General features: G+C 46.4%; 1 protein-coding gene across 1 annotated transcript in view; it reads right to left on the reverse strand.

Moving 5' to 3' along the window:
- LOC138583216 (integumentary mucin A.1-like) overlaps positions 1-26,640 on the reverse strand; it is a 276,987-nt gene that overhangs the window by 155,392 nt on the left and 94,955 nt on the right. Inside the window, exon 7 of the mRNA XM_069655252.1 lies at positions 12,706-12,753. Coding sequence (XP_069511353.1) covers positions 12,706-12,753 — 48 coding nt within the window. The remainder of the gene's footprint in view (positions 1-12,705; positions 12,754-26,640) is intronic.

The following is a 26,640-nucleotide window of genomic DNA, read 5'->3' on the forward strand; positions in this document are numbered from 1 at the left end:
GCCCATAAAAGCTAGGATTCTCTTAAAGTCGCTCATGCTTACCCACAATGTATCTACAAAGACGCACCCTCATATCTCATTGACTCCGTCTCTCTAAAATCAACACAACGATCTCTTCGATCCAGTAGCTCCACCTCTCTTTACCTTCCACGACACAGGAACAAAAGGGTGAGTGGCACCAGCTTCTCAGTTGCAGCCCCCACTCTTTGGAACACCATACCATAATCTATAAGAAATTAACAAGCCTACCCTGCTTTCAAAAAACGGATAAAAACCTAGTTGTTTGACACATTTGAGTAATACTACTTGCTTTCTGTTCATTTGCTTGTACATTTCCCTGATTCTCTGTAACCAACGGCGTGATACCTTTCGGTTTGGGCGTTTAACAAATCCTGTAAATAAATACATACATACATACATACATACATGCAGTCTTGAGTAGTATCCGGGCCTGGAGTCTAAGCCAATGTTGTTTGCTTAGGACTGGATTGATTCAGTCAAATTTCCACGCACCTGTAATAAAATGTGGTGCAGCATGGTGGACTGCTTTTAGGGGAGCCAAGTGTGCAGCTGGAAGCCCCATCAGGAGGGCATTTCCCCCATTGATGTGTGAAACCACAAGTGCCTGCACTACGGTCTGGAAGTCTTGTGGTTGGATGGAGAGTTAAAATTACTTTTATGTATGTGCTTGGACCCTAAACGATTTACTCTAGTTTGTCGTTATTACCCTAATAAAGATCTGCTGGGAAACATATTCCATGCTTGGCTCCTGTCTGACCCTTTTATGCTTTGTAGCAGGTCCAAGGACCCAGGTGCATCTATGCAAAGGTCTGGAAACAGTGTAACCAGCGCAGGGAGCGTGGGTGTACAGGTCGGTTCTTGGGGGTCTCCTGTTAGTAGAAGCAGCGGCCCTAGGAGTAATGGAGCCAGGAGAATGGTACTGAAATAAGATGTGCAGTCAACCCATGGCAAGGAAGGCACCACAACAGTGGCAGAGCAGGTGAAGGGGGCTCTGCAAGTGGGTTTATGAGGTTCTGGTGCGAACAAAGATCAGTCAGACACCAGAAGATCTCATGATGGAGAACAGATACAGGAGATGATCCAATATGTCCCACGAAGGAGCCAAATTAGGGCGTGTGCAGCAGGACATTCAGGTTTCCTGCCAGACAGCAGGACTCACACGTAAGGAGGCAACAGGAATAGGTTTCAAAAGGCGCAAGGGGGTGACCCTCATGTCAGAGCATTTAAAATGCATCCCATTTGTGAATTTCGAGATACGCTGTTAAATACCTTGAAATTCCCCCTTATTTGAGCAAATGCTCAAAGGGTGGAAAAGGGCATCTGAAGGAGTGCATCTACGAGGGGTTCGTTCAGAAGGTCTCTGTGAAATGGGCTTCTCCTTTTTTGGCATAAGTGAGGAGTTGCACTAATGCATCTCCTTATAGGCTCCAAAACACATTTGAGAATCTAGCCGTCTGTGGGAGGATCTTTTTAGTTTTGGCTATTAGGTGGTGCATCAACGCCAACTATGAACCGAAACTATTGCCTTGCAGTACAGGTAGGAAGGAGCTGGCACGTGCGGAGAGACGCACATCATGTAGGTGTGTTTGGTTATTTACCACCTATGGACTGTCCATGGCCATACCAATTCCTATGGCAATTTCTGCTTATTACCTGCTACTCCCACCCGAAACACATCCTCCTGGGATCTCTTTGAACTATTTTTTTTATCAAGCAGCGACATCAAACTTTTACCTGTCAGTATTATTTCTAAGCCTTCTTCTGTGAGTTAATGACTGCAAAATGTGCTACTGATGTAATAAAAACATTGTAACCAAGTGGGGCTTCAGCCTCTTGATTTGTATCGGTTCCTTGCACTGATGAAGCCAACCGTTTTACCTGACTTTCTCAGACGACTCAATCCTTACATGGAGGAGTCTGAGAGCTGTAAAGTAATATGATTTCATGTTGCTATTATATGAGGCATAAAATGTGCTGATGCAGACATGTTTTCTGGATACAAGAACATGTTCTGATTTGTGATTGCGTTTTAGTAGCTTTAAGCCGGCTATGACCAATGCATACCATCATTACATTTTATTGAGTGAATGCATTCTTTACATCTAACCTTTTAAGTGTCCATCACTTTGTTTCTCATTAAACAAACTGTATCCAATGAAATATCAAAATTACTTAATCAAGCATCACTTTCAATTGATGAATATCTTTGGTAATTTATTGCTCCATACTTTTTGTGGACGATGGGTAAGAAGAGCCACAGTATTAATTTTTGAATGAGAATTATTCATTTGTAACCAAAGTCTGTTTCTGTGCTAACTGGTGCATTTACACAGTGGCGGCTTTCAGAAGGGAAACACTTCCACGTGCATGATTATTTCATGGTTTAATGCAATAGTTTTTCTGTGTTTTGTGTGATCTGTTCCTAGATTGTCTAAGCCGATGCACACATTTTTCAGTGACTGCTTTTTGAGGGACCACTTGTCATATACTTGCATTTCTCTTAACCTTTCCTGAAATATTTACAGCAGCTCCTTTTATTTTCAGTTTGCCTTGTTTTAGAGACTGCCGTGGGGGGCTGGAGTGGAAGAGTGGCTTGGGGCGAATCACACAATCAACCTTCACCATTGGTTTGTAGACGAGGCAAATCAAAATGCTTTCTTGGATGCCTTTGAGCTCACCGATAATATTGCAGTCCGAACTCTGCGGGTGTGGCAGGAAGTTCGGAATCACAGAACTCTCAAGTTCCCATGGCCATGCCTGAGAAGGCCATCCACACCGGTTTTGCTTGAAATTCTAGGAATGGTAGTTTTCCTAAATTTCAAATGGGAAAGAATACACTACACGTCCCCGGATCCAAAACGATGGAAACAGTATTGGACAGCCTTCTCATGCACGGCCACTTGAAAATGGGGAGCTCTGGAATCACAGGTTCAAAAGGTAGCACAATAAAGAGATAAATGTCTTAGGGTATGATTCTCCAAACGTTTTAAGTTTTGGAAATTAGGTGGCATTTTAAACGCTGCCTATAAGCCAAAACTATTGGCTTGGCATGGGACGTGAAGCTAGATGAGAGATAGGATGTGAGGAGGGAGCACACCTGCTGTGGCTATTGTTTGGATTTCTAGCCACCCATAAATCACCCATGCTAGCCCCTATGGCCATTCTCACCCACTACCTCCCCCTCCCCTTCCAAAATACCCTTCCTACAGGATCTCTTTGAACTAGCTCTGTGCTTTTAAGGGAAAGCCAATGTAATTTCCTAGCAGTCTTCTGTAAGGTAACATGGTATTTACAATTAAAAGCTACCTTCAGGTATAATAAAAATGTCTCAACTTAGTATACCTTCAAGCAATTGCTTTTTAATCAATATGTGCTAATAATCATTGGCAAAACCCTCAGTTTGGCTCTTGTATAGGCAATAGATAATGTCATAATATGACGAGGAGATAACACCATTTTTCAGCTGTTACCATATTATTACCATTATAACAGTGCCTGGAAAATGCCTTTTCTATTCCCATATAAAAGCCAAACCTTTTGCCTTTGCCAATGTTTGTTTGTCACTACACCATCCAATTTAATGCACCAAAGAGAAAGCTAAAGCATGTGAAAATGTTTTTTCAGATGAGGCAAGGTGCCGCATACATAGGTACTGGACTGACGATGAGGTACGTGGAGATAATTCTGGGCAGAGGAGTCGATTTTGGGGTAGAGTGTGTACAGGAGAGGGTCTGTGGGGGGGAGGGGTTGTGCGCTAAATTGTAATGGCCATCCCTGTCCAGTCTAAGCAGGCATAATATGTGTTATTATTGGTGTGAGAAACCAAAGGGTGTCACACTATCTAGCCCCCAAGGATCACTTGCTCAGGTGGACAAGGCACGGCCATCGCCTTTGGATCCAGACCCTGGGGGTGGACAAGGGCGGGAGGATCACCTGAGCGAGGGGTCCTCTGGGAGTGGGGTGAGACATCCGATGGCAAGACACGGTATCCCCCTCTTCACAACACACCCCTGCCCAACACTTCCTCCAACTTTATAGGTTGTTGTAAGTCTTGCCCCCTCCCCAATTCCAACAGGTACCCACATCAAAGGGAGGCGTAACAGAACAAACATAATACCCTATATCTCACAACAACAAAGTCGTTCCCCTTCTCCTGACAATATTTTTACCACCTCTCGAAAAAACAACTCCCACAATTTCTACCTCCACCTTAGAAATCCCATTTACTAAATCAATGGGATGAAGAAGAGGCGAGAGGGAGCTATGAAGATTACCCATCGAAACCAATGCAACACAGATTCCTATGGGCAGTCGCCATTTTGTCCCGGTAATGAGGCCAGGCAAGGACAGGCCTCCCTTTACAATCATTTCCAGCTGAAACCTGTTAACTCTCCCAGGAATTATAAAAGGTGGAACACAGAGACACACTTTGAGTGAGCTGGGGATGCTGCACAGAGGCTGAGAGGAGAGAATACGAGCTGGAGAGACCCTGGCCTAGAGGAAGAAAGACTGCCTAACTGCTGGGCCTGTGAGTGCAGACGAGGCAGCAGTCCGGAGCGGTAGTTCTAACTCCATGGGAACCAAACCTTGGGCAGATGGGGGTTACCTGGCAGTGCTCACACCAGAGCTACTCCCCTGCGCAAAACAGGAAAGCCCAGGCCTTTGAGGGGCAGGTGGCGAGGCCCTGACCTCACCAAGTTATCCCCTTTACCTCCTGCAGCTCCCAAAACCCCGGAATGCTGTAGGAGAGCTGACGAAGTGGGAGCAAAATAAGAAAAGTGCATTCTGGGACATGAAGTCCAAAGACTTTAACACTTTGCAAATCAAGAGGTGTCTGAGCCCAACTGAGGGAGACCCATATGAGAAACTTTAAGGAGGGATCCGAACCCGAGTGAGGGAGACCCCTGAGTGGAAGGTGCAAAAGAGAACAGTGCCTCAACACTGCATCCGAAAGATACCAGCAGCCCTCCCCGGTGAACATCTGAGTTTGGGAGGTGAAGCCACAGCTGTGGTATCGTGCTTGGCTCCCAAATCAAGAATACGAACAAAGAAACCAACACAGCCAGTGAGTTGAAGTGAGCAAGAGACGAATAATAGCGATACAGTATAACAGAATGTGAAATTTTGATTTTTCCCACACTCTGAAAAAACTGCGCCACACAATGTTTTGGAGTGTATCATTTGGCAATTTTTTGTCGTGAAATATTTTCTTTGTACAACAAACCAAATGCCCTCTTGGATAACACGTGTTTCGACACTACAAGTGTCTTTATCAAATCAGGGGCAATTTGTGAACTTCAAAATCATCCAGAAAAACCCAGCAACAAATCAAAGTGATGGTCATATGTGTGCATCTTACATTGAATCCAAAATGGAAAACATATCTATTATGCACATTTGGTGAGTGAGACATAAACAAACAAAATGTAATAAGGTAAAAGTTCAAATACATTTTGAAACAAAACATAGCCAATATCAGGAGGGGTGTTGGGTGGGTGATCCAAGGGATTGCGAAAAACACAAGGAGAAATGAATGAACATATAGTCAGTATCTCAAGAAAATTGTACTCTAAATATCCAAGTGTACATTTTGCAAAGACTTGCTGTTATTGCCACAAAAAGCACCATTTTCTATTTGACATATATAATCTGTTTATAGATTAGTAGTATAGTTTACTGCTGGTAGAAGTATTTGTGTTACTATAGTGCGCAAGAATGTAAGTCGGGTCACAGCGACCTAAGTTATATGTAGTGAATACATATGCCTTACCTAGATGTTGATTCCATTGGGTTCAGATTCGCAGTATTTTAAACTTTGGGTTAAATCCCACCTCTAAATAAAATCGCTGTGGTCAATCAATTTGTCAAAATCTGTAGATAAATATTACAGCGACTCTAGTCCGAATTTGGTTTAATATATCTGTAATGCTATACTGATACTGTGCCGCATTTTCCCTATATATGAAATCAATCTGTTGCTTGTTCATGTATTACTGGGAGCGCAACGGACATGAAATGCGTCGTGTTGTTATTTTTTGCTTTCTTTACATGAATCGCGCATACATTAAGTTGTGGTTATTAGTATATATGATCTTCGCTCTGCTTCTTCCACTACCCTTTTGGCTCCTCGCCTTCCTTGTGCTTCCTCTTGCTTACGCTCCTTCTCTCTTCTTTCTCCACTTGCGTGGAATTTTCTTCCCCCAGACATTCAAGAAACAGTCTGCATGGAGTTGTACAAAACCAGACTAAAACCCTACCTCCTCACCTCAGAGTTACCCTTTTAACTTACCTCTCATCTGCCTGTTAGCTAAAAACATTTCCTTGCCTCCAACCTGCCTCTGTCCCTCACTTCCCCTGCCTTTTCTCTAGCGCTTCACCCTTCATGGTCACATCCCAAGCACAGCTGGCTGTACCACCTACCTGCACTTAAAAATGTCCAATGTTCATTGTCCTTAATTTATGTATGTCTACCTATATATTGTCCCCAGTGACTTTTTCCATTTACCGCCTCCACAACCGTGTCAGAATGTCCCTCAAACTCACCGCATTGTAAGAAGCTTACTGCTTCCCATCAAAGCAGATTTCTTATCTTTTGAATGTCCTTCTGTGATCAAAAGAGCATTGTTCCTCCTGTATATAAATAAATATTTAGAAAGCCCCTTCAGAGTTAGGTGCCTTATGCCTGTGCCGAGGCTGCATCAGAAATTGATGGGTCATGAGTTGATTTGCACATGGACAGTAGGTAATGCATATTAGGGTTGCCTGTGTGGTTGGCCAAGGTAGGTTGAGCAGGCCCATTTAGGTTGCTTGTAGCAGGCCCCTTAATGTACTTGGCATATAGTGTGGGCAACCGGTGGTGCTGAAGGAAATATATGGCCTGTGTTGGGATCTACGATTGTTATAGAATCTGAAATTGCTCTGAGTGCTCCCAAACCTCATCCCCCTGGTGAGGAAGTAGGGAGCTGCTGACCTTCCTTGGCTGCCTACCTTCTTCAGTCCGGTGGTCTGTTCTTTTGGAATGTTATAGTATGTCATACTTTGAACATTGGAACATCATTGAGAGGAATCTCCCTCTCAGTCGTCTGACTATTCTTTTAGTTGTGGTGGCGAGGCTAATCCCATACTGTGCATTATAGAATTTGCACTAAGCCTACTGCCTGTGATCTTATATTTTAGAATTCTACATGCAATGTTTCGATTGTGCGCTTGCTAGTGGCTTATCCATCTGCCCCTCTCGACTGTACAAACACTTGTTCGAGAGAGGTCTGGCATCTGTACAGGCTCCTGAGGCTCTTGATGGATGATGTTTCGCCTCCCCCCAATCACAATGGATAAATTCAACAGCCTTGTGAGCAAAAGCAACAGAGCGGGTTCCCCAGAAGATCCCTGCCCACCGGACATCTACAAAACCATCCTCTCCCAGAGAACAATAGCAGAATACTATCTCAACCTCTTCAAACTCTCACTAGAAACAGGAACAGTGCCACAAGCCTTCATATCGACTTACATCAAACCACTCCTTAAACACACGTGGAAGACCGTACCAACTACTAAACAGTTTCAAATATCCCTTAACTGGCAAAGCTACTAGAAAGGTATGTCTACGGGCAAATCTTGGAGTACAACTATCTGCTAGATCAGGCACAAGTAGGGTTCAGACCCATAAGAGGAACTGAAACTGCTCTACTATCCATCTGAGAGGATCTAAAAACCAATGCGGATTCCAACAGAAACTCTGCACTAATACTACTCGATCTCTCAGCAGTCTTGAAACGGTCAACCACCACACCCTCATCAAAAGATTGGAAGATATTGGGATCGGCAACAAAGCTCTCCTCTGGCTAAAATCCTTCCTGACAGAAAAAACAGAAACAACTTGGCTAGCACCATTCAAATCAACACCTCGAAACAACAACATGTGGAGTCCCACAGGGCTCTTCGCTGTCACTGTTACTCTTTAACATATACATGACACCCCTAATTAACCTCATCAAAAGACATGGCCTCACCGGAACTACGCAGACGACACCCAAATCATCTATGAAATCGACGCCAGTGAAGAGGAAACCCCAACACTAACCAACTGTATCAAGGAACTAAACCAATGGATGAGCACCAACAGCCTTAAACTCAAACCAGACAAAACTGAAATCATTATCATACCCAATGACATGGCAAACAACCAGCACTTTCCATGGCTGTCCGAGCTGGGAAAATCACCAGAACCATCCAAGGTGGTCAAAACCCTTGGAATTCTAATGGTCAACAAGCTAACACTAGAACCACAAGTCAATACGATAGTTAAGAAATGTTTCTTCCACTGAAACATGATCAAGAAGATACCTCCCTTCCTCTCCTTCAAACACAGAACACACACAGAACACTTGCCAACATCTCTCTTGTCATGTCAAGAATAGACAACGCCGACAGCATCTACCTGCAAATGCAAGATGACCTGTTGAGAAATCACCAACGGATACAGAACGCAGCAGCAAGACTACTCCTTAAACTCACCAGAAGAGAATACATCACACCTGCACTAAGAACGCTGCATTGGCTACCAGTCAAAAGACAAATCTTCTTCACAAAATTATGCATAACACAAAACGCAATCCACATCCAAGGATCAGATTACATACTGGAAAAATTCACCTACAAACCAGCACGAACACTAAGATCCAGCAACATCTGCCTTGAACCGAAACAATCAAAACAAAAATTTGGAAGATCAGCATTCTCCTGCATAGCAGCAAAGCTCTGGAACTTGCTCCCAAAGGAAATACAAACAAAAGAGGATCACTTGAACTTTAAGAAGCTGTTAAAAACATGGCTAATCCACAAAAATAAAACTGCCATTGGGTTGTGCCTTGCTGCAGACACAATCTTTGTGGGTGGGCAATGTACTCAGCCTGGATGCATTTAAGGGTGGCCAGTTCATATGAGGGTGGCCACTGCATTGGATCCATATGTGTTAGAAGGTGTCCAATGTTTAAAATTGAATATGGTTGATGTTCAATGTGGTGGGCCAGGCTATGAATGAAGGGTAACCATTGTGTGGAGTCTGCATGTAATGCAGGAGGGCCAAGGTACCAAATTTGGGTGTATCTCGAGAGTAGCAAATACTAGGACTTGACTGAGGGTGACAGTGATTAATGTACGGAACTAAGAAGAACGCAATACAACAGTCCTCAAACCCACTAACAACTCTCAAATATTCTGCTTACTCACTCTAAATGCAAAACAATATAAGACATACCTCTACTGCAACAGAAATTACAGTGGAGTGTCCAGACTCTTAACATTTGACTGGGGTGGCCCAAGTGGGGCACTGACTTATGCAGGGGTGGCATGAAGGAAACACACACACACACACACACACACACTCACACTCACACGTCTGAATAGCATTAATTTACCATTTGTCTCCACTACCCATATCTACTTTAATTACTGACATTAGTGTCTTACTTTACTGTGTTTATGTTTTATTGCTAACATTACAGTCTTACATACCCGCCAGATAATAGTCACAATTTAGTATAATGGGGAGGCACCTGGGGAGGCCAATAAGATTCTATGGGTAGCACATGCCACCCCAGGCCACTCCATCATGGACATGCCTATGTAAACATAAGACCATCACATACCACACGAGCTACACACAACACCAAGCAAGAAACAAGCCATTCACACAAACTAGACACACACTCACCCACCTAGCACAGTACAACAACCACCAAATTTCACAAACCAGCTCACAGTGACAGGTTTTTCTAAACTGAAGTTACCAACAGCATATCAGAACTCCTGCGATTTCTCTCTCTATCACACTAACATACCCCCCGAGGCATACTTCCTTTTCGGATCCGCCAGCGCACCAACAGACCACGTAAGTGGCAGCAGTGCGCGGTACAAAACCACATAACATAATCTAGTTGTGCTCTGTCTTGTTTTGGTGGATTTGAGGTGCCTGTTCGGAATTAGGCTATGGCCTCCTTTTCCTCCAAACCTCAGCTCCTTTTAGGATATCCTTGAATGACATTTTAGACATTGGGATGTAGGCATGAAATTAAGCACTTTGGCATGTGGCTCTTCCTACTTTTGGTACCTGTTTCTTCAGCCACCTGAGATGCAGCTCTAGGGGTGGCAGTTTGGAGGGCAGGATTGCTTGTCTATCATTTCTGAGACTCCAACAACCGAGTAGGAGATCTTCAGATCAGCCCTATTGTCCAGAGGGCTTCCTCACCCTGATGACCCTAGGTCCCTTTGCAGGGAAGATGGCCATGGTCTTAGGTGCCCCAGCCTATTTTATCAGCATCTTTTCTGGGGTTCCTTCCTTGCTGCTCATTCGTCAGCCTGGGCCCTGGAAGCCTTTTCAAAGTCATTTATATTCCCCTTTTCCAAACATTAGACAGGCACACCCTTGGGCGACAGCAGACCAGTAGTTGGTAGGGGTATTCTCAGATAAGGAGCCTTTCTGGAGGCCGCTTCCTGTTCATCAGGCCCTGGGGAATAGAGTTCTAGTTGTTGTGCTTTTGTGTTGAAGGGAGGGCTGGATGCCCTCTTGCTCACTTTGTTCCTGGGGCCTAGGGGCTCCTTGTATTGGTAGTTGGCCTACTTCCCAGATTTCTTCTCTGGACTTATGTGATTCTCTGGCAGTCCCTGTATAGCGGGGGGATCCTACCACCCATCGTTTTGGGAGAGAGGTATATGCGGGCACACACTACACTTTGTATGCCCTAATTTACTACTTGACCTGCCTCTTAGCTGTTTCCAAACCCTGCTTACCTGGTTTCACGGTCACCTTGGTGAGCCTTGATGTGGCATTGAAAAGGAACGAAAAAGCAAAGGTTAGGGCAGGATGGATTTTCCCAAAACCCCTAAGGAGAAAGGCACAGGGTTAAAATAACTGTTCACACTAGAGGAATATATGACAAATGAATGTTGGTGCGTGGTTCTTTAGTTGTTCTTTATGTTCACTTATGCTTTCTTTTGGTGCAACAACAGAGTATTTTATGGGTTTTATATAAAACGGGGAAATCACAAGACACGCTTTACAATATAAACAACCCTAAGCAGGTGCATGACTAAAAACCTTAAAAAATATATACCAAGTCCGTAAAGAGCACTGTAAAAAGAAAAACTATATGTAAAATGCCTTACATTTGGAGATAGCCTGGCCAGGGCTGTCTCAAGGTTGTTGCTGCTTCTTTCTGATGTTCATCTGTGGATGGAGGATTCTCAGACAGGCAAGCAGTTCTTTAGTATAGGCAGGCAGTTACAGTGTGTGGAGGGCCCTAAAATCTTTACTTTGGCTAGGCTGGGAATGCTAGGTGCAGCACAGCAAGTGCCAGCAGCATGGGGAGTCCCTTGATATATTGGCAGGATTGCATGTGTTAGATGCAGCCCGGCGCTGACTGTAGCACATGGGAGGGTCCCCACACATGTCAACCTAGGCGGAATCTGCCAGGTGTGGCCCAGGGAGTCCTGGTGGACTGCCTGTCAGCAGGCAGTCCCTTTATCTAATATGCGTGCCGGGAGTCTGTGGTAACGGTGGGTTCTCCCCACTGTTGGGAACTGCAGTAATTCGAGTGCCCGGGGCCGGCGATGTTAGGAGGGACAGCGGGGTGGCAGCAGTGATTATGGGCCCTCCCCTGTCTGTCAGGTTTACACCACTCTGCATGCTTGTGCTGCGGAGTTGACAGGAGCGGGGCACCTCTCAGCCCTCCTTTCCAAGGGATGAGAAAAACCATTTGTCCACAGCTCTCTGCACGCACCTGGAATGTTTTTTCCTTTTTTTAGAGTAATGGATCCATTGCGTGGTTCCTTTACTCTATTTTTCGAGGATCCCGAGTGGTTTCTCACACCGGATGTCTTTTCCTTTGTTTTTTCTTTCCCCTCAAGGAGTTACACCTGGGTTGGATTGCCGAAGGGAAGCGCCTTTTTCTTCCCTGAAGTTATCCTGTTGAGCGGCCTGGATAAATAGCTACACATAGCCCCTGGATTTCTGCCCCTCTCTGATGGGTCTCTCTAGGGAATCTCCTTCACACTCCTATTCTCCCATTGTGGGGGGCTGCTTGTGATTCTCCATGGGATGGCCACTGCTACCGCTGTGCCAGAGGGAGGTCCTTCCTATTCTAGGTATATGCAGACCGATTTCAGGATCTTTGATATGCCTCATAGAATCAGTACTGTCACGAAGAGGGGTGTGAAGGAAATGCTCTGAATACTTACCGATAATCTTCATTACTGCTAGTCCTACTCGTCTTTGTCACAGTATTGACACCCAACTCGCCCTCCCTGTTAGTAAGATCGTCCTGATTCCTTTGGTATAGGCAGGAGGATTATGGGACTGCTTATGTGCTTTATACCCTGGGGCAGGGGGTAAAGGCAATTTTGTCCGTTTTTACTACCACTACTCTAAACAAAATGACAAGCAGAGAAGATTCTGAAGAACCGTCCCAGGGTGGGAGGGAGCTGGGAGAATGTAACTTACATGGATAGACAACTGGTTATCACATCAAAATTGGCATGACTCCATTTAAGAGGGGTGTCATCACTGCGCAAGCTCCTACCGACCCGACTACCACCACACCCACCATGACATCTGCCGCTGAAGAAGGCGACATGTTTGTGCTTTACAAATCCTCTTTATATTATTAAACAAGTATAGTGCAGACTCACCTTTGGATTGGGATGGGCTCAGCGCGTGTCCTGAGGTGACATGTTCAACTGTGTAAAGAGAAAATAAGTTTAGTTAAGAAGATAAAAGCAAGGCATGAATTGTACCTTCCCACGCAAGAGATGGCACTGTAATATAGAAACTGCTCTAGGGCGACACCGGAGGGCCACCCCTTGGAGCATAGTATAGTGCAGAGTGTAGGGGAGGCTTGGTATCAAAAGTATGAAACTGACACAATAGGTACAATTTGTAAAACCTTTATTGAAGCTTTGGGGGTTGGAAAAACTCCTACTTTGTCCTTTAACTAAGGTGGGAGTAGTCTCAACCATCAAATTATAAACACAATAGTCTGTCAAATCAAAATGGCCTATGCTAACAAAAAATGAATGCCTGTCCTATCTCTTGTACACAAAGTGTATAAAGGAGAAATGTATATAAAGGAAAAATCAGTGTTAAAACAAAAATATGGCTAGTTCAGCTCTCCTCCCCAAGTTAGACCACACTGAGTAAGGCGGTCCCTGTAGGCAGGATGACACACTCTGGCTCAGGTTTTCAATACAACACAGTTCCAAAAAGCGTGGCTCATCCACGTTTAAGTCTCTCTTTCAGACTTCCAAATAATGTTTCAACAAAAAGTCCATGTAGGGCCTCCTCTGTCGGGCACAGACCTTTCCCAACCAAGTTCACATGGGCCCCCCTCTGTTGGGCTCAGACATTAGTTCATATAGGTCCACCTCTGTTGGGCTCAGACCTTACACAACAAAGTTCACATAGGTCCCCCTCTGTCGGGCTCAGGCCTCTTCAAAACCAAAGTTCAACAATACTTGCAGAGGGCTTCCTTCTCCAAGCTTTTAACACTTCGGGTCTCCCTCAGTCGGGCTCAGACCGCTTTCAGATCTCGAAGGCTTTCGAATGTGCATGGCTCTCTTCACAGACCTGCGCAGGACACTTTGACTCAAAATTCAAGATTCAGCTTTTCACTCTTCCCTTCTCTCTGGGTCAATTTTGCTTACTTCGCTTTTGCAGTTCATTAACAGTATCGTTACAAACAATGCACCTTTCACAGAGACTTTCGGGTGGGCTACTACCTTCTGCTACTCAGTATCGCTGATTTCACAGCTGCCCTTACTTCAAAGTTCATTCACAGGTCTGCCTTTCTTTGCATCTCATCCACACGGGTGCAGTCTTCACTTGCGTTATAATATTGCTGCTTCAAACTTTCATTAACACACACTGGTCTCTCAGGTCGCTTGCCAACTCACTGGCTGTGTGAGTTGGCCAAAGTGTCAGACAAGTGCAGTACCAGTGAAAATACTGATACCGAGCAGAATCTGGGAAGCAAGGTTCCCATTGAGAAAACCATACTTGCATACGAGACAGTACGATGGTCATTTGAATGAAATTCCGGAAAAAACAGGACAAATGAATGGCGAAGAGGAATAGTGACGTCATACAGAGCAGAGCTGACGTACATAGAAGAGATGCAGAGACTACAGAGTGCAGATATTCTATAAGGCGTCAAGAAGGCATCGAAGATAAGAGTAATTTGAGATCAAGATGAAGAAGCTTATGCTACAAGATAGATGACAATGGCCTTCATTACAACCTTGCCCATGGTCCATGCCGCTAAGGTTGCAATTCCGCCATGGTGGATGGCGGAATTACCGCCCCATTCCAAGGTGAGGGGGGCGGTAATTCCCCATTCACCAATGGCCCCTTCCCCATTCCCATTTTTGCCCCATAGGGCATAATGGGAATGGGGAAAGGCGATAATTACGGCACCGTAAATTACGGTGCCGTAATTATCGCCAAGGTCCCTTTGCGGCTTGGATTTTAACGGCTGCAAAAAGCAGCCGTTAAAAGCCATCCCGCAAAGGGAACCTTGTAATCAGGCGTTAAGGGCCGGCGCCGTTTACGGCGCCGTAAACCCCTTAACGCCTGAGTCAGAATGAGGGCCAATGTCAAGCTGTTTCACACGTATATATGCAAAGAAACGAAGCAGACAAAATATTCTTGAGGCTAGCTTTATAGTGAATAGATTGTGGCATGCACCAACATATATATATATATATATATATATATATATATATATATATATATATATATATATATATATATATATATATATTGGAGTCAGTAAAGAATGGATGTTTCCACTAAGTACAATAGCAGAGCTGAGCAAAAGAAGGAAGGCATCTTTTCCAGTATGTCGCAGTTAGAAAACAAGTGGATTAAAAGCGAATCTCAGAAAGGCAAGGCTGGATGAGCCAAGAAGCCAAGGCCATATCGGGCTGGGGTGAGCTGACATTGGATACAAATCGTGTGAAATAATGAAGCTCCTGTTCAGGAGGCATGGACAAAAACAAGAAGACGTCAGAAGTCTAGTAGAAAAATTGTATTTTAATACACTAGAAGCTCGATTTCGTGTCACGTGGGGAGAAGAAGTTGGACGAGCATGGTGGTCAAAGTTCAAAGTCCTAATTGACGGCAAACCACTGAGGTGATGATGGATGGATATGTTAATTGGTGGGAAGCTATGGTTAAGACAAGCTCGCCAGTAACTGGACTCTCAGCCTGCGTTCTGTTAAACGTAGGTGGGAAGGTACTGACAGAGGTTAGAAGACAACCAATGATAATAGACCGCATGAGTAAGGGTCCTAAAGTTGTTTAGCCAATGGGCCGTTGTGTATTTAGTGATGTTCATAGTGACATGTTTTAGGGAAGGGCTTAGTTACCCCACCTGATGTTAAGAAGCAAATCACATTATCCCACTGCCCTAGACGCGTATGGATTGTATACTTAGATGATCCTTTAAGACCCTATCACACTCACCAGGTTTTTGTAGTTTGCCACGTAGGATGACATTAGTAGTACGTGGGTTAATGTCACCTATGACGATTTTTTAAAAACAAGCTTTTTCAAGATGCATTGAGATCGTGAAGAGAAACGTCTATTGACGTCCGTTGTACTCCCTGTTTTAGATAATTGATATTAAAACAGTTATCCTTTTGCCAACTACCTGAGTGGTTTTCATTATTGATGTTTGAATAATTTCTGCATCACCCATCCATCTCTAGGGTATTGGTATCTCATGTTAAAGGGCTGGGGAACCCCCAGTTCACCCAAATACTTAATCTGATCAAATTCGACACCATGTGATCCATGAATCTCTGGAAGATCGCAGGGGCCTTGCATAGACCAAACAGCATTACATAATATTCAAAGTGTCCCTGGGAAGTCTTGAACGCAGTCTTCCATTCATATCCTGGTCTGATCCGAATTAAGTGATAGGCCCCTCGTAGATCCAATTTGGTGAACATTTTGGCATCCTTAAGAGATTCCAGGATGTCACGTATAAGTGGCAAGGGATACTGATCATGTATAGTAATCCATTTGAGATCCCGGTAATTGATACATAGCCTCAAAGTGACTTCTTTCTTTGGCACAAAAAAACATGGAGCGCCTGTGGGTGAATGTGAAGGCACAATCAAATCCTTAAAGAGGCTTTCTTGAAGAAACCTTTGAAGTTTGGCACGTTCCATAGGTGAAAGTGAATAAACACGTCCAGGAGGAATTGGCTTCTCCCGCAGTAGATCGATTGCACAGTCAAAAGGTCTGTGCAGAGGGAGTGGTATCTCTTCACGTTCAGAAAAAACTTTCCAAACACGTGCATATTCTGAGGGCACTCCTTGAATGGCACAAACACAAACTTCTGCAATGGTGGTAGGAACAGGACGAGCAGTAGTTTTGACTTCATGAACACAGCAGCAGGAAGTGCATATGGGGAAGTTGAATTTCAAGGTCTGGGTGGTCACGTTAATTTGTGGATTATGATGCTTTAAGCAAGGAAGGCCCAGGACCAAAGGATACGAGGATGTCTGAATGACATCAAAGGACAATCGTTCCACATGTTGAGAAATGGCTATGTCCAAGGGAACAGAATGTTGTCTGATTGGACACAAGGTTTAAGATGAGCCATTGATCCGTTCCTCCTGAGCTGGGACATCTTTCATGGATAAAGATATCTCATGCCGAACGGCAAAAGCGATGTCCAAATTGTTCCCAAAATCTCCCGAATACAATAGTGCCATGATGGAGATGTAAGAACTGGTGACGGGATGGAGTAGTCGGACTTCCAAAACCAGCAAATGGGTAGCTGGCATAGGTTCATAGTTTCCCGTGGGAAGATGAAGTACATCCAACAGGCCTGTTGTCTTCTTTTCTCCAGACAACAAGCCCATCAGTTTTCCGCCAGTCTGGGGGGACGTGCTGGGCAAGTGAAAACACAGATGCTGGGTACGTCTTCAACGTCCCTATTCTTTGGAAAGCGGCCCTGAATCACGCCCCATTTGCATCAGTTCTGCTTGTTGTATATCGGGAAGAACTGCAAGTGCCCTAGGAGGAGCCTAAACTGCCTGAGAGGTCTGACCATACCGTTTTCCCTCGCCTTTGCATTCCGTCCAGCGTTGATCGATACGCATGACTAGCTCAATCAAAGAAGGCAGGTCTGCGGGCTCAGGAACATGTACTAGTTCATCCTAGTACTCTTCCCACAATCCACGGCGGAACAGTGTTTGTTGCATGATTTCTGGCTATTGGGCATCTGTAGCTATTGGCGGAACTTGCTAATGTACTGAACCAAGTCTTGCGATTCCTGTTTAATGTCCACCAGCTGGTTCTTGGCCTTGGATGCCAAGTTCGGTGACTGAAAGATTTCCAGAAAAGCCTTCTCGAAATCCTGGAAATTGTTTAGAAGGGGGCTGTTGGTGGTGACATAAGAAGCGGCCCACGTCAGAGAATTACCAACCAGATTACTCAAGGTATATCCAATTCTAGCTTTGTCTTGAGCAAAATGGGCTGGGGGTGAAACAGGAATTGTATTTTACAGTGACTGCAAAACTCTGACAGCCTACAAGGTTTTCCGTCAGACTTCAGGGATGAAGTATGAGCCACTATGTTTTTGGAGGCAGAAACAGTGAGGTCTGGGGCTAACACGGCCATTAAGGTGGTATTCTCTTGCCTGAGGGTGGCGACTTTGAGGTGCAATGCCTGTAATTCATCCATGATCTCCTGTAAGACTTCCATGTCTGGTCTGGTTGGCGTCTCAGTCTGTGAAAGACCTGATCACTGGGTCTTCTCACTCATGATGTTTTGGCAGGGATGCTGGGTCGACGTGCTTTCAAGTTTGGTTTTTGTAGGAGGTGCAGTGGGAGAGACAGGTCACCTCCCAATATTAGGAGGTGATACTCAGAGGTGGTTGGGTACCGTCTCCCCACACCAAAGGTTCGCCTTCCGGTATTTCCGTTGGGGGGAGACAGTGCAGGCACTTAACCGGAAGGTCAATATGGCTCTGACAGGTATCCATAGGAGCCAGGTGAGGATTCAAATATGGCAGAAGGATCAGGGCCAAGCCAAGAAAAAAGAAAAAAAACAGGTTGAGGAGAGAGAAGGGGAGAGAAGAGGGTGCACAGGAGCAAACGGAGCAAGAACCCCAGAATAAGGCTGCCAGGGAGCAAGGGGCCAAGAACATGTACAGAGAGCCAGGTAAGTGGAACAAGGTGAAGGCACAGAGCACAGAACGTCCAAGAAACAAGCAAAGCAAGGGCCCTGGTCTGAGCGTTGGGACGGTGGGTTGGGCTTTTATTGCCCTATCGCGTTGTGGTTGCCAAGACGACCGAAACGCACCATGCGTGCATGGCGTACAATGTGCCACATGCAGCGTCCTGCGCCTGCCTGTCCTCCAGAGACAGACGGCGCCCTCCCTATTCGGGAGGACCGCCTCATTGAGCAGCAGCCTCTACCCAAGAACCATCGGGAATACAGGCACCAAACCACGATAGGCATGGCGTGGCTGCGAGGGAAACAGTAAGCCTTTAAAATATCCATTGGTGTCTTCAAGGTCATGTCTACCAAATCAGTTCCGGAATACATTTGATACGGTTGTCTGAGTGCTTAATGTCTCTCACACCTCAAATGTGGTATTGGGATGATACAAGGTGTCATGCACAAGGCTCTCTTACTGTTCCTCCTGCATGACGGAGGTGAGGGGGCAGACTCTATAGATGGCATGTACAACTGCCTCTCTACGCGGACCTGCTGTGATTGCAGAGAACCTGGGGCATATGACATGGTCCTGGGTTGCACTTGCTGGGCACCTATGTTAAAATACTGTGGCCTGCTCCAACAATCTCGTGCCACGTGTCCCATCCTTCCACACGACCAACACTGGATCCCATGCATCCCTCCATAATTACCTCCCATCGGCCCGTTAAACCGGGGCCCTGTTCCTCAGAACCCATCAAATGATCCACTTCCTCGTGAAAATCCTCCCCTACCCCTTCGAATCCCTCTAATATGCCATTGACCGGAAGAATACCTGTCCATCTAACCTTGTGCCATACCTGATTCAATGTGTCCTGATTGTACCTGTTGTCCCTCCATGTAGCTCGTAATCACTGCTCCTTCCGAACTGATTTTTGCTAATTTTGTCTGAACAAGCGTGGCCTCTGCCCATTGTGCCTGCTCCATGCTCTCCTTTTCCTTCTCTTTCCTCCTCTTACAAAAATTCACAGCATGTGCCTACATTTCCAGCCAACCCTTGGTCTCCATTCCCACTACCTTATCCAGATCATGCTGGATTTCTTTGGGAAGTCCCTTTTACAGCATGTGATAAAAAATATCCACATTCTTATCCCACGCTTCTCCCATCTCTGTCCTCTACATCGCCTGAATTAACTGTATGTGTGCAGCAGGATTGTCATTGTTTTAGCCAAAATATAATTAATATCTGGCGTATTGGGATACATTACCCATGGGGCCCCTATACCTGTGCCCTGTAATTATTGAAGGCTGCTTTGTCTTGGGTGTTCGTATTCAACTGAACAGTAATCCCCAAAAATAATGGGACAGAAATGCTGAATACACATTTAGTCCTGATTCGGCATGGATGAAAATCCAGAATCATACAATGCCGAACAAGGGTGAGAGTCAGGCATGTCATGTCTCCTTAATCATAGTCAGACAAACCTATTGAAGGGTCTACACCTGCAACCTTGGTTGCAGGTGTATAAAATGAGAGCCAGAGAACAGTTACTCGATGAGGGGAAGCAGGGAAGCCTGTGGGAATGAGACCAGCAGGAAACCCTGTCCAGTGAGGAGGTGGGACCGGTGGAGGAGCCAGGGCACCGGTCAGCATCCCAGAGACGGAGCCTCAGTGTTCTGGAACTGTACAGAAGGAAGGAGGACATTGTCTGCGTCTCCCTCAAGGCAGCGGAGCTACCAGCATGCGAGAGGCGGGCCCTGGTGTGCAAGTGGGGCTCGCAGGAGCTGCTCCACTGACCTGCAAGGAAGAAAGAAGCAGCGAGAGCCGTTCAGGGACGAATCCAAGTACCGGTGAGTGTCGGGGAGAGACACTCGATAACCCGGGCATTACTAAGCGGGCTGCAATTGGGGAATGAATGCATTCCAATTATCAAACTGCACAGACTCTTGAAAATAAACCCAAATAATATTTATTGAATAGCGGACTGAATAACAACTTGAAAGTAAACAATAATGAGTACATATTGAACACCAAATTGAAGGAAAATTGAACTGAAATACATATCGAGTGCATATTTAAACGTCAAAGCGAAGAAAAATTGAAATCAAGCATAACAAATTCACATTGAATATCAAACCGCATGAATGCTTGAAATAAGTAAAGTGAATATTTGTTGAGTGCAGAACTGAATGAAATCTTGCAATTCCATTTATTGAATATGGAACTGAATAACATTTTTTATGGACAAGGAAGAGCACAGCCTAAGTGAATGTGCCCATGGGAAAACAGTGCGTAGGAAAGAGCGCTAGTGTGAAAGAGTGTTATAGGAAGGTGGGACATAAGCAAGAGCACTCATGCAGGGAACTTTAGGGATAATTACAGTGTGGCAAGGACAAATGCTGACAAGAGGTGTGTGACACTTTGGGGCTGAGCCAAGAGGCTAATCAGGAGAAGGCAAAGGAGTGTGAATATTGCACAGAAGCCAAGAGGCCAACCCAGAGAGACTACAAGAGCACAACTCTGTACACAGGGACAAGTCTGGAAGACCTGTGTGGGCTGAGGGGCCTAGAAATCCTGGTGGCGCGACCTGTGATGGGTGGACCGTGGGGTCTGTCTACTGCAAAGACATTGTGTAAACCTAAGACTTGGGGAAGGGCACCCTGAGACTCAAGGAATTGTGAATCTTGTCCTGAGAACGAAACCTCAAGCCCCTTTTGCTTTGAACTTTGTGGCTTGTAACTTGGGGAAGGGTGGAGCTGAAGACGAAGCTAAGAGCTGGAAGAAGCACAGAACTTTATGTTGATCACCAATACTGTTATTATTGACATCTCTACACAAATTTTAGATTTAGTTGTGAGGGCAAGAATAGGTTTTGGACCCAGACAGACTTTTAAGTTGAACTATTTGACTCAGACTTTTCTTAGTTTCGTTCAGGTGGGAAAATCCCACCTTAGCATACGGCAAGTTAGGCATTCAACCAACCTGACATTTAAGTTAATAAACACCTTTTATTTGTAGTTTAAGTCTGCTGTCTGTGTCTTAATTCATGATGGCTTCACATTGACCATAGCTGACCATTTGATATTATCGCAGCTGCCAACTGCCTTCTCTCAGCCTTCAACCTTGTGGAGGAAGGATAGCTCAGGGGCAACGCATTTGTCTGGGAAGCAAGACAATGCAGCGCAACATAAGTTTGAATCCCGAACCCGCGCTTAGAAACCACTCGTTGATATTAAGCATGTTATAAAAGAACAATTATAATAATAATAACCTTAATCAACCGGCTTTCCTGGTCACACAGAGGTCATCTCGCCACCACATGTTTCTGGGCCTACAAAATCCCTAGTTATGAGAGTACTTGTGGCATAACAATGTATGTATTCGCCATGTACTCAGTGTACCCCAGCTGTCCCAGAGACATGTCCCTAAAGACCCCTGTGTATGTATGTCTGTGCATATATCTTCAAAACTACTGCGTCCTCTCACAATGGTTTCTTCATCCCCAAATCTCCTTTCTCGCGTGTGGAAAAGAAGCTCCTCGCTTCCATTTGTAGGCACCATGTGGCATGCCACACGATTACATTGTTTTCCTATTGCATCAAAAGAGTTGACATTATGTTGCTACGTGCGTGCAAATCTAAAATGTATGAACTAAACACAAACTACCACTAATAGTAACACATATCCCATTCCCATTAGCTACACCAGATAAATGCTAAATCGCAACATTGCGCCAACATCGCCATCACCCCAGTCACCAATATGTGGCACGCAACGCAAACCTTTCTTTCCTATTGAGACCTTTATCGACCACCCCAACAATACCGCTAAAGAAAAAGAAAAAATGAAGATATTTTGGGAAAGGTTTTGTGGGAAAGTGCAGCGCCTTCATAGAGTAAGTACAGGGAAGAGGAAGAGTAGGTCTGAAGTAAAGAAGATTGCCAGGAAGTAATCAAACCATTAACGTTTGTATCATGCTTTCCTCCTTTTTCTTGAAACTACAATTTGTTTTACGGCTGCATGAGATTTTCATGCAGGTTCTTTATAAACAGTTTCCTATGACATCTGCCTCCATCTAGCACTGTCATGGATCACCTGGGTTTGCGCGGGACTGTGGCTTACATTGCCTCATCCAACATGGCAGTCATAACGTGCTGTGTCTCCCGTTTCCTGGTTAGCCTGCAGACACAGAAAGTACCCTGTCACTGTTGGCCGCCGCTGCCCTAAGTTCAGTGTTTCATTAAAGTCACCAGAGGACAAAGCAACCTTGCGTCTCCACACTAAGATAACTGGAATCTTAATCCAGCGCACTTTCCACTTTGTGTGTTTTCCGTGTTCCCTAGTTCCTTCTGCTCCTCCATGCTAAGTTTGGGATTCCTTTATTGATTCTTTCCTCTACTGCTGCCTTTCTGTCAGCTACTGCCTGCCTTTTGTTTTCCGTTCTTCCCTGGTATTGCCTCCTCTGCCTTTTTTTGGAAATATCGTTTTACTGTCTACCTCAATCTGTCGCTTCTTTTCTCTTACACCAGAACATTGCATTTCTGCGACGAATTACCTTCCTTGCTTCACCAAGCATTACGAACTCTGGACAGACAAACTACATAAGGGCCCTCATTACAACACCGGCGCTAAACCATGGCGCTATTAGCACCATGGTTGGTGCTGGTGTTGTAACGGGTCCGCCATGGTTCAATGGGGAATTACCACCCCATTCCAAGGTTGGCGGGGTGGTAAGGTAATTCCCCATTGAACCATGGCCCTTCCCCATTCCCATTTTTACCACATAGGGCTCAATGGGACTGGGGAAGGCGCTAAGTACGGTACCGCAAATTGCGGTACCGTACTTAGCACCAAGGTCCCTTTGCGGGTCCCTACCTTAACGGCTGGTCTAGACCAGCCGTTCAGGTCGGGTCCCGCAAAGGGACCTCGTAGTAAGGCGCTAAGTGTTTAAAGGCGCTGCAGCCATTTTTCAGCGCCCTTAAACACTTAGCGCCAGGGTCCTAAGGAGGCCCAAGGTCTTTTTTTACCCTGTGTGGGTTTTTTTCCCTTCTATTTTGGAGTTCTCTCTGGAGGTCACACCGGCTGTTGCAGCCACTGCCGGGCGGTGTGGCTGCTAGAGAGGATCGTCCTTACCTGCTGGATTCTGGTCTGTGGCACAAGCTCAGAACGAGCGATACTCCTGACAAGCACCTGCTAAGAGCAGGTAGATTACTTAAGAATTGACCGTTAGGGGGGCGTGGCTTGGAGCGCCGATGGAAAGGTCACCTCTATGAGAGTCTCCACGGGATCCCGAGCCCTAATGACTCTCTCCACCTGATAAATGCACCGTTGACTCCCCTGTGCGGCGATACTGATGGCGGATCCTCAGGTTCACAAACTGAGCCGCCTCACAAGCGAAATCAGAGCAGATAAGACACCCGAAATCCCCGATGTGTGTCGGCAGGGCAACCTCGGACCTAGGCAAGATGGTGGCACCCAGTGGGGGAAGGGTTGCGAGGCGTCCTATGCTCGCCTAATGAAGCATGCTGCCACAAAGACAAACGTGACTCCACCCGCACAGCACTAGCAGTAGCCACATTGAGTGCCCATGAACCTCCCCGGCCTGAAAACAGAGGCAGCGTACGAGCGGAGGATTAGCAGCAGGGAGACAACAGCCAGCCACACCATATCCCCTGCATGCAGCTCAGCTCCGCAGCAGAATGTGACGACATTCGGGAGAGACCCGACACAGCAGAAGCAGCGATCTAACAGTCTACCGTGAGTGCCACCCCCTCATCCCTCCCGCTTCCGCATGTCTCCCAACTCCCCCCCACCTGCAGCCAATGAGCATGGTCTCCAGACACCCGCAGCTTGGGGAACAATAACAGCACAGGCGCCTCGGTAGGAGGGAGACCGGAGCACATACCGGCCCTGGGGGGTCCAACACCAGGTGGCAGGGAGCTTCTCTACCCGTCACTCAGAAATCCAGGCAATGCACAGTGGCCCTAGGGGGACTAACACCCTGTAATACACAGCAGCTCCCTGCTGGCACACAAGATACCTGCTGCACATAGGAGCCAACGGGCCCTGCACCCATCCCTTTCCCAGGCCATAAGTGAAGGGCCAACCACAAGCCAACCACTTGCCCTATTAGCGGCACCCAAGGGGAAATCGGCACCTCGTAGTAGGCGGCAGCTCCCCCACCCTCCCTCAGGACTCCTGCAACACGCAGAAACCAGTGGGCCTGGATCTTCCACCCTCCAGGCCCACAAGTGAAAGACCTGATACAAGCCAGATACTGGCCCCCAACACGCTAAGAAGAAAGAGGTGGAGGACCACACTCACCCTGTTCACTGCGGGCAAGCTGAGAAGCGCCATGTAGCTTGAAACACTGAGGAGCAACAACCCCTGCAGGAGACCTCCCCTGCCCCACGGCCAGAGAGGCAACCCCCCCAGGTCAAGCCACCATAGAGGGGGAAGGCCACTAAACATCAAAAGGCGAAGAGAAGAACCAGGGGACCACAACAGCACAAGTAGGGGAGATACTCCCACCCCGCTTCAGCCAGAGGAAAATGTCATAACACCACAAGCCCTCAATAACAACGGACATTGCCACCATGCTGGTATTACAGGATAGGGGGAAAAAAACAGGACCCCGGAAGCTCTAGATCGCACTCCCCAAAGAGGCCAGCAAGCCAATGGGCCACTCAGGAAGACATCCAATCACTCCTAACAGATATGAAATTCGAAGTCCGGAACTGCAAAGCGGAGATCAACAACAAGGTGGAGGGCCTAGACATCCGGATGGGAGAATTAGAACACAGAATCAGCGAAACCGAAGATCAAACCCTAGATATCACAGCCCAGCTGACTGACCTAAAAAGGTCCTGGCGGGGAGAAACAAAGAGGCGACACGCAAGCAGGACGACTTAGAAAACGGCCTGCAGCAACAACGTGAGGATCAGAGGGATTCCGGCCACAATATCGGACCAAGCCTTACAACCCTTTGTGAGCAACTTCTTCCAGACCCTCCTCCCAGACTGTGACAAAGCAGTGCGGCTGCTAGACCAAACCCACAGGCTACGGAACAGGAGAGGGACAGCCGCAGCAGAAACCGCCATATGTCATCACCCAGATCCACTTTTTCCCGATCAAGCAAGAGGTCATGTCGGCCAGCCGAACGCAAGGAGAGCTGATATTTCAAGGGACCACCCTACAGGTGTACCAGGACCTAGCGCCTGCAGCAGTCCAGAGACGCAGAGCCCTTAAACGGCACACCTCCTTCCTCCAAGACCAGAAAATAAAATAGCGCTGGATATTCCCAGCTACCCTAAAATTTACATATGAAGGCCATTCCCGGGTGATTGGCTCTCTCAGAGAGGCAGGGGCATATTGGGGGGGGAAACATTCACCCCCAACGAAGACCTGAGGAGCCCCTCTCCCACCGAGGATGGGGGAGAAGCCCCAAAACCCAGGCGAAATGCATGGACACTGCTCATGAAGAGGGGGGAAACCACATACTCCCCGAAACAAGCCTGAAGGGCCCGACTAGCCACTCCCACAAAACTCTGCCACGGTCCGCCCCACATGGGATCAGCCGCAACTTCCAGCACCACGCTACACCGTGGGCTCGGTTTCCCACGGTTCATCCCAGCCAGGAGAGGGTCGACTGTCATTGGCCCAAGGGCACCAAGGCCCAATTTGGACTCAGTTTTGGTTCTCAGTTCAGTCGATTGTTCTACGGCAATATGTATCACCAGTTCATGAAAGTTAAAACCCTGGTTGCAGCGGCCAAGTTCTAATCCTGATGCATCAAATGACGAATGACAGTGGTCAGTCCCCGAACCCTCTCCCCCAGAAGCAAGGGAGCTCCCGCAGGATGATTTCCCAGTGCAGCAAAAACATTGCTTCGTGACCCTAAACGTCAAAAGCCTCAACTACCCCAACAAGCGGAAAGCAACGCTTCGACGCCTAAGCGACCTAAACAGCTCAGTGGTCTTACTTCAAGAAACTCACCTGACCAAAAATGACTTTCCACGTTTACAGTATAGATCCTTCCCGAAGCAATATATGGCAATGAGCGGTGTCAAAAAGGGGGACACAGCAATCTTGATAGCAAGAGGCACCCCATTCAGGGAATGAGAAACTCTGTGAAGCCCAGATGGCCGCATAGCAATCTTAATAGCAAGAGGTACCCCATTTAGGGAATGAGAAACTCTGTGAAGCCCATATGGCCGGGGGGCCTATTTGGCCAACTATACACATTGGTCTCAGTTTACACCCCCTACAAAAATCAGGAAAGATTCTTTATCGAATTAGAAGCTGCCCTGCTGCCCTTCCTAGAGGGCCAAACAGTAATTTGGGGAGACTTCAGTAGTGTCCTGGACCCGCTAATGGACAGGTCGGGTCCCCCCAT

Source organism: Ambystoma mexicanum, chromosome 3q, assembly GCF_040938575.1.
Source record: "Ambystoma mexicanum isolate Mex_15411 chromosome 3q, UKY_AmexF1_1, whole genome shotgun sequence".
In the NCBI taxonomy this organism is placed as follows: Eukaryota; Metazoa; Chordata; class Amphibia; order Caudata; family Ambystomatidae; genus Ambystoma; species Ambystoma mexicanum.